Consider the following 18270-nt stretch of genomic DNA (forward strand, 5'->3'; position numbering starts at 1 on the left):
TATTCAATGTAAAACTTGACTGGGCAGGGATTCTGTTTTCTTGATGATGCGTGCCCTGCGTACTGTTGGCATGTTATGAGTACTTACACACAGTGAAAAGATATTTGGATTTAATACATCACTTTGTTCGTGTTGACCATTAAACTGCCTACCCTGCAATAAGATTCAGTTTTAATCCTTTTGTCAATATGAAATTTTCAAAAGAGTTTTTATTTTCTAGGGTATTTGAAGCTCTTCTGTTTCATAGAACCTAAATGTACATTCGGATCCACCTAGGAAACGTCCCTTATTTTCACCTGTAAAATTGTTTTGTAGTGCCACCTGCTGGTTCATTAGTAACATAATAGTAAATTAGGTATAAAGACATAAGAACCAGAAGAGACCTATTGGCCTGATCTAGCCCTCTTCCTTCTAATTCAACCACAAAATATCCTACCTCAGCCCCCAAGCCCCCTAAATCTCACTGACCACACTGTATATTTTCCCTCCACTCCCACTGTGTTCGTGTGTTTATTCTGATGGAATTCTCCCTGTCATCATTGACCTATATACGTAGACCTAGACATATAGAGAGTCCCTTTTGGCACCCCCTGGTCAAACTTTCATTCAGAGAAGGCAGACTTGAGGCAATGTCTGTGCAGGTAATAAACATACCATTTGATGTAGAACTTCAGGCTGTCCTGTCAATTCATTCACTAGGAAGCTTCTTTGGGGAACCTTGATTCCTGAGCTGGCCTTGACCTTCCCTTGCCCTGGGATTTTTGTCAAGTTCCTTAATGTCTTTGTACTTTAGTGCCTGTATCTGTAAAATGATCATAGTTTTTAAATATCTCTTAGACCCCAAGAGGCACTAAGTAGTATCAAAAGGTAGTTAACAGTATCAAACATACCTGCAAATATCATAGGAGATCATTTAAGTAAAGTGTTTTAAAATATAAGATGCACTAGACAAATACAGGGTGGCATTATTGCTATTTTTAAAGTCCTAGTCAATAAATACCTTCTCAATAAAAAAGTATGACTTAAAAAGAGATTGTCATGATAGAGCAGATACCTGCTTATGTAAAGCAGTGCCTCAGTCACTATGTTGGAGTTTAGCAATGGTGACAGACCCTTAGACGTTGCTTCAGGACAGTTTCCATTCTCTTATAGCCTATTCCATTTCTTGTATAATGAGAAGCAACTGTATCTTGTATAAATAACAATCACTGATAATCTCATACATCATGTTAGCTAGGGCAATGGCCAGAAAACACTTGGACTAAAATAATACGTTTTTATAAAAAGAAATAGGTTTTAGTTTTTATTGTTTTTTTATTATTAATTTATTTGGAAGTGAAAATGGAGGAGTTCCCATCATGGTTAACGAATCTGACTAGGAACCATGAGGTTGCGGGTTCGATTCCTGGCCTTGTTCAGTGAGTTAAGGACCCGGCGTTGCTGTGAGCTGTGGTGTAGGTCACAGACGCGCCTCCGATCTGGCGTTGCTGTGGCTCTGGTGTGGGCCAGTGGCTATAGCTCCAATTCGAACCCTAGCCTGGGAACCTCCATATGCCATGGGTGCGGCCCTATAAAAGGCAAAAAGACAAAAAAAAAAAAAGAAAGAAAGAAAGAAAAATAAAATAGATAGTGAAACGGTCCAAAGTTAGGCAGTGGCAGAGAGAAGAAGCCAAACTGAATAACTGGTAGTAAGGCTGTAAGAAGAATGATCATCATAAGAGAAATGAAAGAGTTTGTGTATTTTATAATTAAGGCAGGTTCTGCTCTTACCAACCCACTCCTGGTTACAGGCTCTCCAGAGAAGGCAGTGACCCATTACCAACAGGCCATCAAACTTAGCCCAAGCCATCACGTGGCCATGGTGAACCTGGGGAGACTGTACAGATCACTGGGGGACAACACTGTGGCTGAAGAATGGTACAAACGGTAAAGTTCCTTATTTTTTTTTTTTTCTTCACTTTGTAAGTCATCCAAAGACCTCTGTAATTGCCCATCAAATTCTCAGGTAATTGGAACAGACACTGTCAGGATACTAAGAAATTTGCCAAGGCAGGCAATAACAATTCTCCTCTCTAAAGAGAACAGTACTGTAAATGGTACTTTGGGAATAAATGGTATCCCAGTTAATGTTTTTGCCTGCAGGTTAGAGCATGGTGCTAAACCAAGGTTGGAATTTAATTCCCACTTCTGTTAGTCCATTGTTTTCTGAAGCGATGGCTGTAATCCTCCTTGAAATCAGAGAGTGCCACCATGATTATTTTTTTTAACATTCTTTTTGATATAGAAACAAAGATCCTATGGAAATAGAGTCTCAAATCATGGACAGTGGTTCCCAAATTCCATTTTCAACCTTTGGAAACGTACCTGTTACAAAAAAGTGTCAATTTTTTTTTTCTCCAAATTCAGTGCCCTGCAGGTGGCACGCAAAGCTGAGATATTATCACCATTGGGAGCTCTGTATTACAACACCGGCAGATACGAAGAGGCTTTGCACATTTACCGGGAAGCCGTGGCACTTCAGCCTTCCCAAAGGGAACTCCGCCTGGCACTGGTGAGGAGACAGGGGAAAGAAAGTAAAAGGAGCAGGGAATAGATGCTTGCATGCAGTCTACAGTCAGTCAGCTTTGGAATGGGAACTGGAATGCTATTCTGTATCCATGCAGTGAATATTCATATAATCAATATTAGAGTCATTTGCCAAAGACATGGATGCTAAAAACACTTTTAAGTTTTTGTTTTGAAATAATTCCAAACTTAGAAAAATTTGCAAGAATTTTAAGTAGCTCCCATGTACGCTTCCATCCAGATTGATCAGTTTTAAGCCCTTTGATGCATATGTTTATCATCCTCTCAGGTATCTATATATGTGTATATATATATATGCATACGTATATGATATTTAGGTATCTGTGTGTACATAAACATATTATTAATAGGTCCTTTTTTTTTCCTGGGCCATGTGAGAACTATAGATCTCATACTCTTTATTTCTGAATATGTCAGTGAATAACTCCTTTTTTTTTTTTTTTTGCCTTTTCTAGGGCCACTCCCATGGCATATGGAGGTTCCCAGGCTAGGGGTTGAATTGCACCAGAGTCACAGCAACGCGGGATCGGAGCTGTCTGCAACCTACACCACAGCTCATGGCAATGCCGAATCCTTAACCTACTGAGCAAGGCCAAGGACCGAACCCGCAACCTCATGGTTCCTAGTCGGATTCGTTAACCACTGCGCCATGAAGAGAACTCTGTGAATAATTCCCAAGAGCAAGGATGTTCTCTGACATAACTACAGTAAAGTGATCCTATTCAAGAAAATTAATATCAACCATATTTTTATTTCAGTTTTTAGATCATCACTCTTCTTTTTCAGTAAAACATACTTGTTACCTTGTTAGAAACATAGTGTTCTATTGAAGCCATGGGACAGAATTTCTCTTTTGACATGTTTAGTTAACTTTTAAAAAGGCACAATCCTACTGTATACCACAGGGAACCATAGCCAATCTCTTATGATAGAATGTGATGGAAGATAATATGAGAAAAAGAATATATATATATATATTTATATATGTGACTGGGTCACTTTGCTGTACAGCAGAAATTGGCTGTATATCGACTATACTCTAATAAGAAAAAAAGGCACAGGTTATCTCATTGGATAGCTTTGATGTTCCCTCCATGCGTGTACAAACACATGCCTGAATAAAGAAACAAATACAAAAAACTAAAGCCTATAAGCTGTGTTAAAGGACCCCATTCTGTGAGACACAAATAGATGCTGAGCACTTTTGCGGGAAGTGTTTCTTGAATACTTTATTTGATAAAGTCATAACCAAGTGCCTTCTAAGCCAAGGTTGTGGTTTTGCAGGCTCAGGTTTTGGCCGTGATGGGTCAGACAAAAGAAGCTGAAAAGATTACCAATCATATCGTGTCTGAGGAGACTGGATGTCTTGAATGCTATCGCCTGTTGTCGGCCATCCACAGCAAGCAGGAGCAGCATGATAAGGTAGAGAGGATGCTGCTGGGAGTTGTTTGGGGTGCCCCTGCATGACCCTCCCATCTGCACACTCACGGGACTGAGCAGTCTTGGACATCAACAGTGGACATAGCCTGTCTTCTGGGCACTTTTCACTGACACCTACTTGATTCCTAAGATGTCCCTTTGAAAGAACAATCCATTGTTTTCTTGGTTCATCCCTGGTTTGAAGATTTTATGTGGTATTAACTCAGTTTATTTTCAGCTAACTCTGTAAAGACTAACATTTGTATGCTTTAACATCTTCCTTATTCCTCCAAATATATTTTATAGAATCCTCATAACAACCTTGTTAGGCAGGTCAATGATCCTGTGTTGCAACTGTACTGCTTATCTCCATTTAAAAAGTCATGTAACCAGCACATTCGTGAACTGATTCAACAAAATATATATCCAATGCCTGCTCTATGCCAGACACTGTGGTGGGCAATGGGAATAAAGCAGCATGGGAAAAAAAAAAAAAATCATTGCCCTTGTCTTTGTGGAGTTTACTGTTGAAGAGGAGATGGAGATTGAACAAGTAATCACAAAACCAGTGTGGATTTATAGCTGTGCCTGGTGATGTCATGAAAAGTGGTGTGGTCCCTAAGGAGTATACAATCGGGGGACCCCAGCGGTCGAGGTGGCCAGGCTCCCTGCAGAGTGATGTGCAAGTGAGGGCTGAGTAATGAAGAGGAGTTATTACACCAAAGGGGGCAAGGAATAGTGTTGCAGGCAAGAAAAAGTATGTGTGAGAGCCCTGTGTCAACACAGAGGGATTGATGAGTATGAGGGAGCAGGGCACCTGTTTGATGCACCCATAGAGGTTGCTGGGGACTTCATCCCAAGGCTTGGGACCTGGGCAAGGATTTTGTTCCTTATCCTGGAAGGAGCTTTAGGGTTTTATGAGCAACATCATCCGATTCATGCTTCAAAGGAATCTCTGGCTGCAGAGGATGAAGCAGTGGGTGCTGGGGGCAGAGTGGGTACCAGGGCTCTGAGAGGAGGCTATTGGAATTGTCCAGATGGACATGTGGTCAGGGCAAAATATTCAACCCCAGATCTTGCTTTCTTTCAATGAGATCCTGTAAAGTGATCGTGATGGGACATTTCACTGTCACTAATATAAATAGAAAATCTGAAATAGAAGGAAATTATTTGTCAGGACTACATTATTTCTTCAGGGGAAGGGGTCACCTGCAGCATATGGAAGTTCTCTGCCCAGGAGTCTAGTTGGAGCTGCAGCTGCAGGCCTACTCCACGTGTCATCTGGCCAAGGCAATGACAGATCCAAGCCACATCTGCGACCTATATCACAGCTTTGCAGCAACGCTGGATCTTTCACCCACTGAGCCAGGCCAGGGATCGAACCCACATCCTTGTAGATACTAGTCGTGTTCATAACCAGCTGAGCCACAATGGGAACTCCAGGACTACATGATTTCTTGAGGAGAATATCAGAGACAATAAAGAACATGTTTTGATCGTCACTCACCACACTAGTTAATACATAAGAACAAAAAGTATAAATATTATTGTTTAGGTTGGTTTTTCTTTATCTAATCTACACTTATTCTTAATTTCCAACCTGTACAGGCACTTGATGCTATAGACAAGGCTCTCAAGCTGAAACCAAAGGACCCAAAAGTTATATCTGAACTTTTTTTCACTAAAGGAAACCAACTAAGAGAGCAGAATCTTCTCGACAAAGCTTTCGAGGTACAAATACTAAAATAATATATATTAATTGTTATTAAATCTATGGATTAAAATCGATACTCCCTTAATCTTTAATGAAATATATATATTAAAATCTGAGATCAATGGCATGTTCGTGGAGCGAACTTTCTTATTAATTGACGAAAGGTTATAAGATTTTTATTTATTTATTTATTTTATTTTTTGGCTTTTTAGGGCCGCACCCACAGCATATGAAGGTTCCCAGGCTAGGGGTCGAATTGGAGCTACAGCTGCTGACCTACACCACAGCCATAGTATCGCCAGATCTGAGCTGCGTCTGCGACCTACACCACAGCTCACGGCAACGCCAGATCCTTAACCCACTGAGCGAGGCCAGGGATCGAACCTGCAACCTCATGGTTCCTAGCCGGAGTCGTTTCCACTGTGCCACTACGGGAACTCCAGATGATTTTTTCTATAATTGAGCCTCTAGTTTTCAACCATTAGGAGTTCCATAATACCTCTGCGTTATCTCTGAATTATAACCTTTAAGGATGTTTGAAGCATTCTGTATTTTGACCTCACACCAGCTTCCTTCTCTCTCTCAAAGCTCTTCCCTCTCTTGCTCATTTTTCTCTGCCTCCAATCACCCACTATTTCAGCTGGACCAGACAAGCTTTGATGTTCCACATGTTCTGTAACATAGTCCCCATCCCACCTCCCCTAAACCCTCCCCCCAGCAGGTTCCCACTCATCTGCCTACACAGGCCTGTGTCCCCAGGCAGCCTCTGGTCCTTCCCTTCTCCCAGTGACCTTTTGTCCTCTGAACGCCTAAAACACTGTCTCTACCAGTCATTTGAAAGTGTCACATATTACACTGTATTGATAGGTGTCCCCCTCCTGTCCCTCCCTCTCCTCCACTCTGTTCATGTGAGAGCAAGTGGTTTTGATCCGCAGTTAGATTGGACTTTTCCTTGTGGCCAGGGACTCCTTCCTTCTTTGCTGCGTCTTAGAAGTTGTTCAGAGTACAGTGACAACACGATTTGACATAAAAAAGAGACATGTGCAATCAGAAACAGAAACATTACAGACATACCATACGTTTTCCTGGGTAAAGCCACACGTTGGAATTCATGAAGTCATAAAATTACACTAAACATATCATGGGTGAAAAGTAACATTTCAAATGACGAAATGGTTTTTGAAAGTAGTAAACGGCTTTTAAAATATTGGAAACCATAGGTAAAGATATGTGGAGAAAACCAATTTGAATGTGAATGCTCAGAACAGAAATGGTGACACATCTGAAGCGGAAATTGTGCATTCTTCTCTGCCTTGCAAACACTTTCATTATGGTCTTTAGTTATTTATAATAACATGACAATTTAATCATTATTAATATTTAATTGAATATTGATATGATGTCTACATTTATCTGTATCTTACATATATTGTGTTTAAAAAGTATTTTCTAGTTGCCTGACCAATGGATCACATAATCATAGGGTAGATAGATTTATAAAGAGTAAGAGTAGAGCCAATGGCCAAAAACAGCTGCTCAATAGGTTAGCTTTTTGTATACAATTCACATGTGTTAAGTAGTTTAATCTTCACAGCAATCACATAAGGAAGGCATGGTCATTGTCTCTATTTTACAGTAGAATAAACTGAGACTCCGAAGTTATGAAACTCACTCAGGGTCACTTAGAGGGTCTGAGATGGATCACATTTGTGACCCACTAATATATGACTCTTCTACACTCCTTTCTCTGCTGATAAAAATTAATCCACAAAACGTACTTTATCTTAATTTGGCTTTTTTTTTGTCTTTTTGTCTTTTAAGGCCACACCAGCGGCGTATGGAAGGTCCCAGGCTAAGGGTCTAATCGGAGCTGCAGCTGCCAGCTTACGCCACAGCCACAGAAACGCCAGATCTGAGCCGTACCTGCAACCTACAGCACAGCTCACAGCAACGCCGGATCTTTAACCCACTGAGCAAGGCCAGGGATAGAACCTGCAACCTTATGGTTCCTAGTCGGATTCATTTCCACTTCTCCATGACGGGAACTCCTGGCATCTTTTTAAGCTGTTCACTTTAGTGGCTTTTTAAGAATACAGTTTCTTTTTTCTTTCTTTGCTTTTTAGGCCCACACCGGTGGCATATGGTGGTTCCCAGGCTAGGGGTCCAATTGGAGCCACAGCTGACTGCAACGCTGGATCCTGAACTCACTGAGCGAGGCCAGGGATCGAACCCACAACCTCATGGTTCCTAGTCGGATTCATTTACGCTGCGCCATGATGGGAATTCCCAAGAATACAATTTCTTAACATTTGGTTCTTTCTCCTCAAACTGAAGTCAAGAACCAATGGGCAGATTCTCGTTATCTATGGATCTAGGTATCTATGGTGAATTCCTGCTAAGGAAAATAGCAAGGAGAATTAAAATATACACACTGATACTTAGCTTTGTAATTGAAGGCAGTACTCTTAGCCTTTATTTATATTTAAAGTGACCTCTCTTTTTTTCTTACTCCTATTCTTTTTTTATTAAAGTATAATTTACATCAGTAGAATTTACCTTCTCTGGAGTACAGTTCTGTGGATTTGACAAAGGCACTTGGACATGTAACCAATACAGTCACGATGTGGAACAGCTCCATCACCCCAAAAATTTCCTTCCCTGCCCCTTTTAGTTGGCCTCTCTCTGGACCCCCAGCAGCCACTCCTCTGTTTTCAGTCCCTGCAGTTTTTTGCCTTTTCCAGAATGGAAGGCAGCCACTCTTAAAATCAAGACTCAGTGGGGAGCATACCTTTTGATGCAAAACAACATGCAAAATATTAAAAATATACCTCACGGATATGACATTTAATGGGATATATGTTATTCACAAAAAAAAATGTTTTTGAGAAATATGTAACTCTCTTCAAACATTTGAAGACCTTTCACAAGGCAGAAGAAAAAGAAAGGCTTTCTAATGATTAAAACCATCCCCCAGTAGAATAGATGTCCTTAAAGAGATACTGAACACCAGTCCCTGGAAGAATTTAGGCCTAGGCTAAAAGATCAGGTCAGTGATATTGTGAGAGGGTTAAGCTGTTTTACTCTAAGATTCTAGGATTATTTAAAAAAAAAAAAAAAAAAAGTGTTCTGGAGTTCTCTTGAGGCTCAGCAGGTTAAGGATCTGGCACTGTTCCTGCAGTGGCCTTGGTTACTGCTGTGGTACAGGTTCGGTCCCTGGCCCAGGAACTTCCATATGCCATGGGCACAGCCAAAAAATAAGCAAATAAAATGTTTTTCTTACAAACTCCATTTGTAGTGAAAAAGGCCAAAGAGTACCATTTTCTTGCAGGTCAAGGCCAGTGGGAGATGATGAGCTATAATAGAAATCACCTGGATTCCCAGCAGGCGTCTTTAGCCTCTTTAAGTCCAGAGGTTAGCTCTGCAAGAAAATTACACACTTCAGTTTCCTCCACTTTAGAATCATCAGTTTTGAAAAATAATAGAAATGAAGGGAACACCTGTGAACTAGAAGTGGCTGTCCATTTTATTAACCATTTAAATTTCCACATTTGAAGAAAATGGATTCTACAAACCTGTAGCGTTAAAGACAGGTTCTTGTTTCCCAGCCTGAAGCTATTTCTTATGTATTTAGAGCTATAAAGCAGCCGTGGAGTTAAATCCAGATCAAGCACAGGCCTGGATGAACATGGGCGGAATCCAGCACATCAAGGTAAGAAAATAATTCACTTCCATGTGAACTGGGTTTTCCCTTTGTGTTTTCTCTTTCTTCTGTCTTAAAAGATTGAGAAAGCTATTGTGAATTTCCTCTGAATTATTTGAATACAAAAGAGATAGGTGTTTAAAAGTGAAGTTACCACAGTCTGTGTTCACTTTGTATTATCTAGATTTTGAATATCATGAAGCCATTTTAAAAATAAATCTGTATAAATTAGATTTTATGAGTTTATCATGAAAGAACCATGTGTACTTAAGCATCATCATAGAGCTGATGAAACCTGCTATGTGAACTAAAGTTTTATTGGAGCTAAGCTAATCACTATAGCTTATTTTCCTGCAGCTTGACTCACTGTCAAGATAAAGTTTTACTATTTCTTAAATATACTTAATGTATCTTTTATTCCCTAACCTACTGGAAAACAAGGTTGTTTATTTGTTTTCAAAGAAAAAAGCTACCTTTGAGTAAATAATTGGAAATTACCCTTGAGGGGACTATTTTCTATAATGGCATCAAAGATTCACTGGCATTCATTCATCCATCCACTCATTTGACAAGTGTTTATAGAGCATCCTATATACCAGGTACTCTTCTGGGTATCAAGAATACAAGAATGAACACATGAGACGAAAATTCCTGTCCTCATAAAGCTAACAGTCTAGTAGGGGGAAACAATAAATAAATAAACACATGCATATATACGTACACATAAAATATATCAGATGAGAATAAGTGCTATGGAGAATAAAATAGTGAAAGAAGATAGGGAGTACCAGGCTCGGCACTGACATTTTATTCTATTTTTTATTTTATTTTTTTTGCTTCTTAGGTCTTCGCTTGAGACATATGGAAGTTACCAGGCTAGGGGTCGAAATGAAGCTACAGCTGCTGGCCTACACCACAGCCACTGCAACACAAGATCTGAGCTGCCTCTGCAACCTGTACCACAGCTCACAGCAACGCTGGATCCTTAACCTAGTGAGCAAGGCCAGGGATCGAACCCACATCCTCACGGATACTTGTCGGGTCCATTATCATGGAGCCACTATGGGAACTCCAAAGGGACTGAAATTTTAATTTGAGGTGGTTAGGAAAGTCCTCAGTTAAAAAGTGATTAGTGAGCAGAGATCTGAAGCCATGTGGCAAAATAGGGAAAGCGCATGTGCCAAGGTCCTGAGGTTAGAAGGTGCCTCTGAATTTGCAGAGTAGGGAGGAGGCAAGTGAGAGGAAGTGATAGAAGCTGAGTCAGAGAGATCCTAGGGCCAGATGATGCAGGGTCTTGAAGGGGATGGTAGGGTCTTCAGCTTTAGTGCCAAACAACTTGAGGTCCGTGGAGGACTTTGAGTGGAGAAATGCCATGGTCTGACATTTTTTAAAGGATTGCTCTTATTTAGCAAACTTATTTTCAGGCTTTTATCAGTCTTTACTCTGAAGAGAGTGATTAGAATTTAAACAAAGGCTAAATCGGGTTTACGATTTAAGTGGAAACTGGTCACTCAGAAACAACAAAACAAAAAGGTGACCCGTGACTGTACAGATGGGAGGGGATAATAGGCTAGTTCCTCTGCAGCTATTAGCCTGGATCTAATAGAGGAACATAGATGGCAAATCCAAGCATGTCATTTATCAGAGCTGAATAACCAGAGCTCTGATCTTAATGTCATTTTAGGGTCTCAACATTATCTAGTTGGGAGACATAAAATGAACTTACTTTTAAAAACAGGAATATGGAGTTCCCATCATGGCTCAGTGGTTAACGAACCTGATTAGCATCAATGATGATGTGGGTTCGATCCCTGGCCTTGCTCTGTGGGTTAAGGATCCGGCATTGCTGTAAGCTGTGGTGTAGGTCACCGATGCACCTCAGATCCTGAGTTACTGTGGCTGTGGTGTAGACTGGTGGCTACAGCTCCGATTCAACCCCTAGCCTGGGAACCTCCATATACCATGGGTGCAGCTCTAAAAAGACAAAAATGAAATACAATAATAAAAACAGAAATATGGAGTTCCCTTCATGGCTCAGTGGTTAACAAACCTGACTGGGGACCATGAGACTTTGGATTTGATCCCTGGCCGAGCTCGCTCAGTGGATTAAGGATCTGGAGTTGCCATGAGCTGTGGTGTGGGTTGCAGACACGGCTCAGATCTGGCATTGATGTGGCTCTGGCATAGGCTGGCAGTGGTAGCTCCTATTGTACCCCTAAGCCTGGGAACTTCCACATGCCATGGGTGTAGTCCCAAAAAGGCAGAAAAAAAAAAAAGACAGGCATATAATAATGTTATTTTTTATTTTTCGACCATACCTGTGGCATGTGGAAGTTCTGGGGTCAGGGATCAAGCCCTAGCCACATCAGTGACAACGCCAGATCCTTAACCCACTAAGCCACCAGAGAACTCTAGGAACATAATAATCTGAAATATCTAAACAATTTATTAAATAATTGCACTTTCAAATAATATGCTCAATATGTTTTATTTTTGGCCATGCCCGTGGCATGCAGAAGTTCTCAGACTTGGGATCAACCCTGTGCCATAGCAGTGATAACACCAGACCCTTAACCCACTGAGCTACCAGGGACCTCCTCAATGTTTTTAGCCCGCACCTACATTTAAAGCAGTGGGTTCAATTGTTAATTAAAAAAGAACAGGAAATGCCCTCAAGAGTATTCGTAAAGTCTGGAAATAAAGAAAAAATAATACATTCATTGAACTCTTTCAGATTAGCAAGTGAACTCATTGCTTTAAGAGGGGCTTCCCCTGAAAAGGTATCTGGAGGTTGAAGAATCTGTTGAGTGTATTATTTCAAAATGTCACACACACACTGATTAAAAGTTAGTTTACCTCCTTTTCATCTTTGTGGACATCATCTCTTAGGTTGAACAATATAAAATTTCCATGTTTATAATTTTTAAATGTTTAATGTCATGAAAGCCTAAAATGAAGTAATATGAGGTAGTAGAATGTGGGTGGATTGGAATGGACTAGATTAGAAGAGAGAAGTTTGATGATAACCACATGCGAGAGTGGGAAGGCATCAATTCTAGGTTTCTGACTCTGGGAATTAAGGGTTTGGCGGGGGCCCCCACAGACATGGGTAAAGAATCACAGAGGAGCAGCATAGGGATGAACATTTTCAGGGGAAAGAAAGGGAGCAATTGCGTGTTGACCAATGATGGTGTTCTTGCACCAGAATGTGGGAACTTTTTTTAAATATGGAAGCCCAGGCGTGGTGGTATGGTGGACCACCTGAAAAATAACTGGTGTTTTTCTTTGAAGTATTGGCTTTCCTTTTTAAAATAAGACCTCCTGTTTAAGAGCTATATGTCAGACCCCATAAGGGGATGCTCAAGTTCTAATTTTACATAAGAGCTCCAAGGCCCAGAGGCTAGCCAAGATTTTGATTTTTCTATTATCAAATGGAAGTCTTGAACCCTATGAAAACCAATTTTCATAATTAGAAAGAAAACCGAACCCCATAAAAAATTCTTAAAAAACAAAATGTTTAATATCAGTAAATTCATATGACACAATCCAATATATAGACCAGGCACGTGGCTTGGATGTGGTCCTTTTGATGTCGCTATTAGGATGCAGGTTATCATTATGAGGCCTTCAAGAACAACCATTAATTTTCTGTGTCTTTGCCAGGAAGCGTGTGAATCAAGCAATGTAATCCCTTTCCTGGGGCTCACTTCTTGTCTGAGCCTGGGTGTAGCTTAGGAAAGACTGAGGACTGGGGTGAGTTTGAGAGTTGGAATAAGGCTTTGCAAAGAGATGATGCAAAGAGAGGGGAGTTGTCTCTTGTTTATGCTACTTGGTAGTGAAAGATATTATTTCGTGAGGTTTTATGTAAAATGAAATGGATGGACAAAACAGCTACAATACATTCTTGATAATCCAAGAGTTGCATCAACTGGACCATATCACAAAGCTACTGTTTTCAATTCTGCCTGCCTTATGACACTGCATTTTCTACAATGGGACTGGCCAATAGAGCTTTCTGTGATGATGCAGATGTTCTATGCTTATACCATCCAAGGCAATATTGAGCACTTGAAATATGGTTGGTGAAAGTGAGCAACTAAATTCTTTTTTCAAAATTTATTTATTTTCTTTTTATAGCTGTACCCACAGCATATGGAAATTCCCAGGCTAGGGGTTGAATCAGAGCTACAGCTGAAGCCTACACTACAGCTGCAGCACCACCAGATTCGAGCTACATCTGGGACCTACACTGAAGCTTGCATCAAGGCCAGATCCTTAACTCACTGAGCGAGTCCAGGGATCAAACCCAGGGATCAAACCCAGGGACTATGTTGGGCCCTTACTCACTGAGCTGCAGTGGGGAACTCCTTGAATTCTTAATCATAATTGATTTAAATTTAAATAGCCACATAGGACTATTGGTTATTGTAGAAGCTAGGACATTTTTAGAAATTCAATAATTCAACCTCCCTACCTAGCATCTAAAATTGGGGACATTCAATCATGGTATATAACTTTTAAAAAAAATAAATTTCCATTTTCATCAAGAAAAGAACAATTAGAGTTCACACTGGAGCTCAGCAGTTGAAGAATTTGACATAGTGTCTGTGAGTCTGTGAGTTTGATCCCTGGCCTGCTCGGTGGATTAAGGATCCAAGGTTGCTGCAAGCTGCAGCATAGATTGCAGATTCTGCTTGGATCCAGCATTGCTGTGGCAGTAGCGTAGGCCTTCAGCTGCAGTTCCAATTCGACTCCTAGCCCAGGAATTTTCATATGCCAAGGGTACAGCTGTGAAAAAAAAGAAAAAGAAAAAAGCAGTTGGAGGGAAAGACTAGATCTTGTGTGAAAGGATAGAATCAGCTGGTAATCAGAGAAGGAGATACGTGGCATCAGGCTGAGGCCTACATTCAGAGAAACCTCTAGGGAAAACAACTTCAAAATCAAGAACGCATTCTGAGAGCTGAGAGCCAGGGATGGATGTGCAGTTGTCTGCACATATGTGCTGAGCTTAATAAACATCAGGAGACACTCTGAAGAAATATGTGAATTGAAAAAAACAGTAATGTAGCTAAATCCAGGTTCTCATTTGTTCAGAATTCTCTTCAGTGTCAATCATCAAAAATACATTCATGTGCGCACCTGCCAGAGCCTAGATTCCCATTGTACCATTTTCTATTCTGTCATTTTGCTCCCCTTTTCATCATTATGACAAATTAATTCCGTAAGAAATAGACAGTGTATATTCATTGACACATAAATAGTCATGTAATAACAACAACAACAGCATTACACTGAGTGTTTGCTATGTGTCAGGCGTTTTTCTAAGGTCTTGGCACATGTTAGTTCACTTGGGAAATAGTTAAGCATTTAACACATATGGGTTGCTATTGCTACATGGCTCCATGGTTCTTTCACTGCAAGAGATACTTTTTTTTTTTTTGCTTTTTAGGGCCGAACTCGGGGCACATGGAAGTTTCCAGACTAGGTGGGGGTGAAATCAGAGCTACAGCTGCTGGCCTACACCACAGACACAGCAACACAGGATCTGAATTGCATCTGCGACCTACGCCACAGCTCACGGCAACGCCAGATCCCTACCCACTGAACGAGGCCAGGGATCAGACCCACATCCTCATGGATACTAATCGGATTCATTTCCGCTATGCCACAGCAGGAACTCCCCAAGAGATGCTATTTTAAATTGCGATAGAAGTTCAGAGAGTAATTGGTTTTCATCCACATGGAGCTGAAACTGCGAATAAAGTAGAGCAAATTCACATTCTTTTTGAATGGAGAGAGCTCTACCGATCTTAGCTATGAGACCTGGCAGTACACAGATCTGAAAGAGGGTCGACCATACGGAAGGAATACTTTTGGTGGCAGAAAAGAGTTTGGAAAAAAGTTAGTAATTCTGACTAGTTTGCCAGGGACCTTCTAGGACCTGGCACACATAGTTGCCAGTTAAGGAGGCATTGAACAAATCAGATGGGAGCCCACAGAGGGTGGAGACAGGTGTCTTTAGCAAGTCCAGAGTAACATACCTTCCTGCCTTCATTTAGAGTACCCAGCAGACAATGTCACAGGTCTTGAGTATGGGTTAAACTTGATTCCATATTATTTATAATCAGTTCTTTTTCGTTTATAAAAACTCAACATTTGCATTCAAGCCTGTATTAGACAAAAGTTGCTTTTATGTTTTAAGCTGAAAATTAAATACTTCCTACATGAAGTTCCCACTGTGGTGCAGGGGTTTAAGAGAACCCAACTGCAGCAGCTCAGGTGCTATGGAGGCGCAGGTTTGATCCTTGACGCAGGAATTTCCATATGCCGCAGGTGTGGCCATGAAAGAAAACAAAAAAAAAGATTAAAAATTGGGAGTTCCCCTTGTGGTGGGTTAAGAACCCGACTAGTATCCATGAGGATGTGAGTTTGATCCCTGGCCTCACTCAGTGGGTTAAGGATCCAGCATCACCACAAGCTGCAGTGTAATTCACAGACTCAGCTCGAATCTGGCATTGCTGTGGCTGTGACATAGGCCAGTGGCTGCAGCTCCAGTTCGACCCCAAGCCCATGAACTTCCATATGCTGTGGATGCAGCCCTAAAAAGCAAAAAAAAATTACTTTCTACCACAAAGTAGGTATAGTTAATTCCTGAACTATTTACTTTTTAAATCATTACTCTTGGAATTTCAAAAACATTTCTTTCTCTCTGTCTCTCCCTCACACACACACAGACACACACATCTCCCCCCAACCCAGTCCTCTCACTCCCCCTCCCTCTCAATATGAATTTCCAGTGCCATGGCTCCACTTGACTACAAAGGAGTAAGTGCTAGCCTGTGAGAACACTATGAAATGGTACCTTTGTATCATATCTTAGTAGAATTGAAATTCTGCTTTGCTGCCATCTAACCTTATGGTGTAACTCTTATCCTTTTCATTCTCCATCTGGCCTGGTATTTAAATGGATTCTCCAGGAGCACCAACAGATAAGGATAAAATTACACATGCAGACAGGGTCTCCTTAGGCAGACATTTATGTTAAAGTGAGCCAGGAGGCGTGTTTCTTAGGCTCCCCATTTTCCAGGAGAGTGTTCTGATGGAACAGAATATAATTTTCTCTTTCTTTTTCTCGACAGGGAAACTACGTGTCTGCAAGAGCTTATTACGAGAGAGCCCTTCAGCTGGTTCCAGACAGCAAACTGCTGCAGGAAAATCTCGCCAAATTGGACCGACTAGAAAAAAGATTGCAAGAAGTTCAGGAAAAGGATCAAATGTAGCAGCCTTTGACCCAGTCTCAAGGGACAGTGCTGGTGCCTTTGGAAGAGGAAGAAGGGATGGCAGCCTTGCTTTCACACCAGTTGGGTCACAACCAATGCAGCTTTCCTCTTGCTCCAAGTTCAGGGTGGCCCACTGTGGGACACCTGCTGGTCCCCCTGTGCCCAGGACTTGCATTTCCATGAAAGAAGATGAAGCGAGCAAGCGAGGGCCAGGAGGCCCGAGAGGGAAGGAAAACAGCAACTACACATTTTACAGATTTCTGTTTGGTTTAATTCCAGATTCCAAATTCATATATTTGTCTGCTTTTCCAACCTAGAAATCCATGTCTTAGTGCAGACATTTGTGTCCCAGAAATAGAGGCTTGAAATGCTATGAAGTCAAAAGAGGAGATATTTCAAGGAAGATAAATCCTCTGGGATAAACCAAGTGGGAAACTCTATCAAGAGGTAGCTCCTTTAATTCTCCAAAACCAGAAATAAGTATCTAATAGTTTTTGTAGAACCTTCTGGAATATATGGGGGAAAAGGGCTATTGTTAAGTGAGCTTTATCTGATATCCTTCTGAGAATATTGCTAGAGACCTATTGAGAAGTAAATTAAATTCCTCTCTGATATAAGCTGTTTTCCCATTGCCTAATGTATCAAAAAGGAAGCTTCTGGAATTGTGTATGGGTAGTCTTATTCCTAGGGGGGAAGTCAAGGATCATAGTACCCCTGAGTCTTTATGGAGATGGTTTAAATTATTTTAACTTTATTACAAGTATTAATAGAGTAGTGGTTCTGCTCTAAGATTTCATAAGTGCTTTTAAAAAATCATAAGTGTTTCTGCCTCCAAATATATTGTTATTTTGGTGGGAAAAAAATAGTATATTCTACATGAGAAATATTAAAGGTATTAATCGAGAGAAATGTTCTACTTTATTATCTTAACATTCAGATGTTCTGAGATTATTATTTTTAAAAAATATATTTAACCATTGAGGAATCTTTACAGTATATTACAGAGATCTTCATAGAGTCTAAATAGATGGAAAGGAGCCCTATTGATTCCTAGTCTTAATGAGAATTCTGTGCTTAAAATATGAGTGCTAGAACCGGAGTTCTTAATTCTGTGTTTGTAATTTTGGAGATTTCATGGAGAATGCTCAAAAAAATCTAAGAAAAAAAGACCTATAATTATAATTTAAATATATATATATATATATTTATATTTAAAAGATAGAAATGGCAAAGTTGACCTTACAATTTGACATTTGTCTTTCAGTGTTATTTATTTCATAACTTATAAAATATTTAATATATACATACATTTTTTTCTCTGTACATAGTGGTTTTCATAGCAGCTTCCACAACTGATCATACAAAAATTATAAAACAAAATTACAAAGTAGTTAAGTTTTAACAGCCCCTCCAGAAAGTCTGTATTGATTATTAACTTGTTAAAGCCAAACAAATTCGGGATCAGCCGCCAGTGTCCGTGTGGTAATATATTTTGTAATTGGAGAGTTCCCGTCATGGCGCGGTGAAAACAAATCTAACTAGGAACCATGAGGTGGTGGGTTCGATCCCTG

General features: G+C 40.4%; 1 protein-coding gene across 1 annotated transcript in view; it reads left to right on the forward strand.

Annotated features, from left to right (window-relative positions):
• The window catches only part of TMTC1 (transmembrane O-mannosyltransferase targeting cadherins 1), a 302591-nt gene extending 284321 nt beyond the window's left edge, over positions 1 to 18270 (forward strand). The window contains exons 15-20 of the mRNA XM_047787300.1: positions 1791 to 1926; positions 2407 to 2551; positions 3871 to 4008; positions 5614 to 5736; positions 9351 to 9428; positions 16559 to 18270. Of these exons, the coding sequence (XP_047643256.1) occupies positions 1791 to 1926; positions 2407 to 2551; positions 3871 to 4008; positions 5614 to 5736; positions 9351 to 9428; positions 16559 to 16699 (761 nt within the window). The 3' untranslated portion in view covers positions 16700 to 18270. The remainder of the gene's footprint in view (positions 1 to 1790; positions 1927 to 2406; positions 2552 to 3870; positions 4009 to 5613; positions 5737 to 9350; positions 9429 to 16558) is intronic.

This window comes from Phacochoerus africanus, chromosome 7 (genome assembly GCF_016906955.1).
Source record: "Phacochoerus africanus isolate WHEZ1 chromosome 7, ROS_Pafr_v1, whole genome shotgun sequence".
Lineage (NCBI taxonomy): Eukaryota > Metazoa > Chordata > Mammalia > Artiodactyla > Suidae > Phacochoerus > Phacochoerus africanus.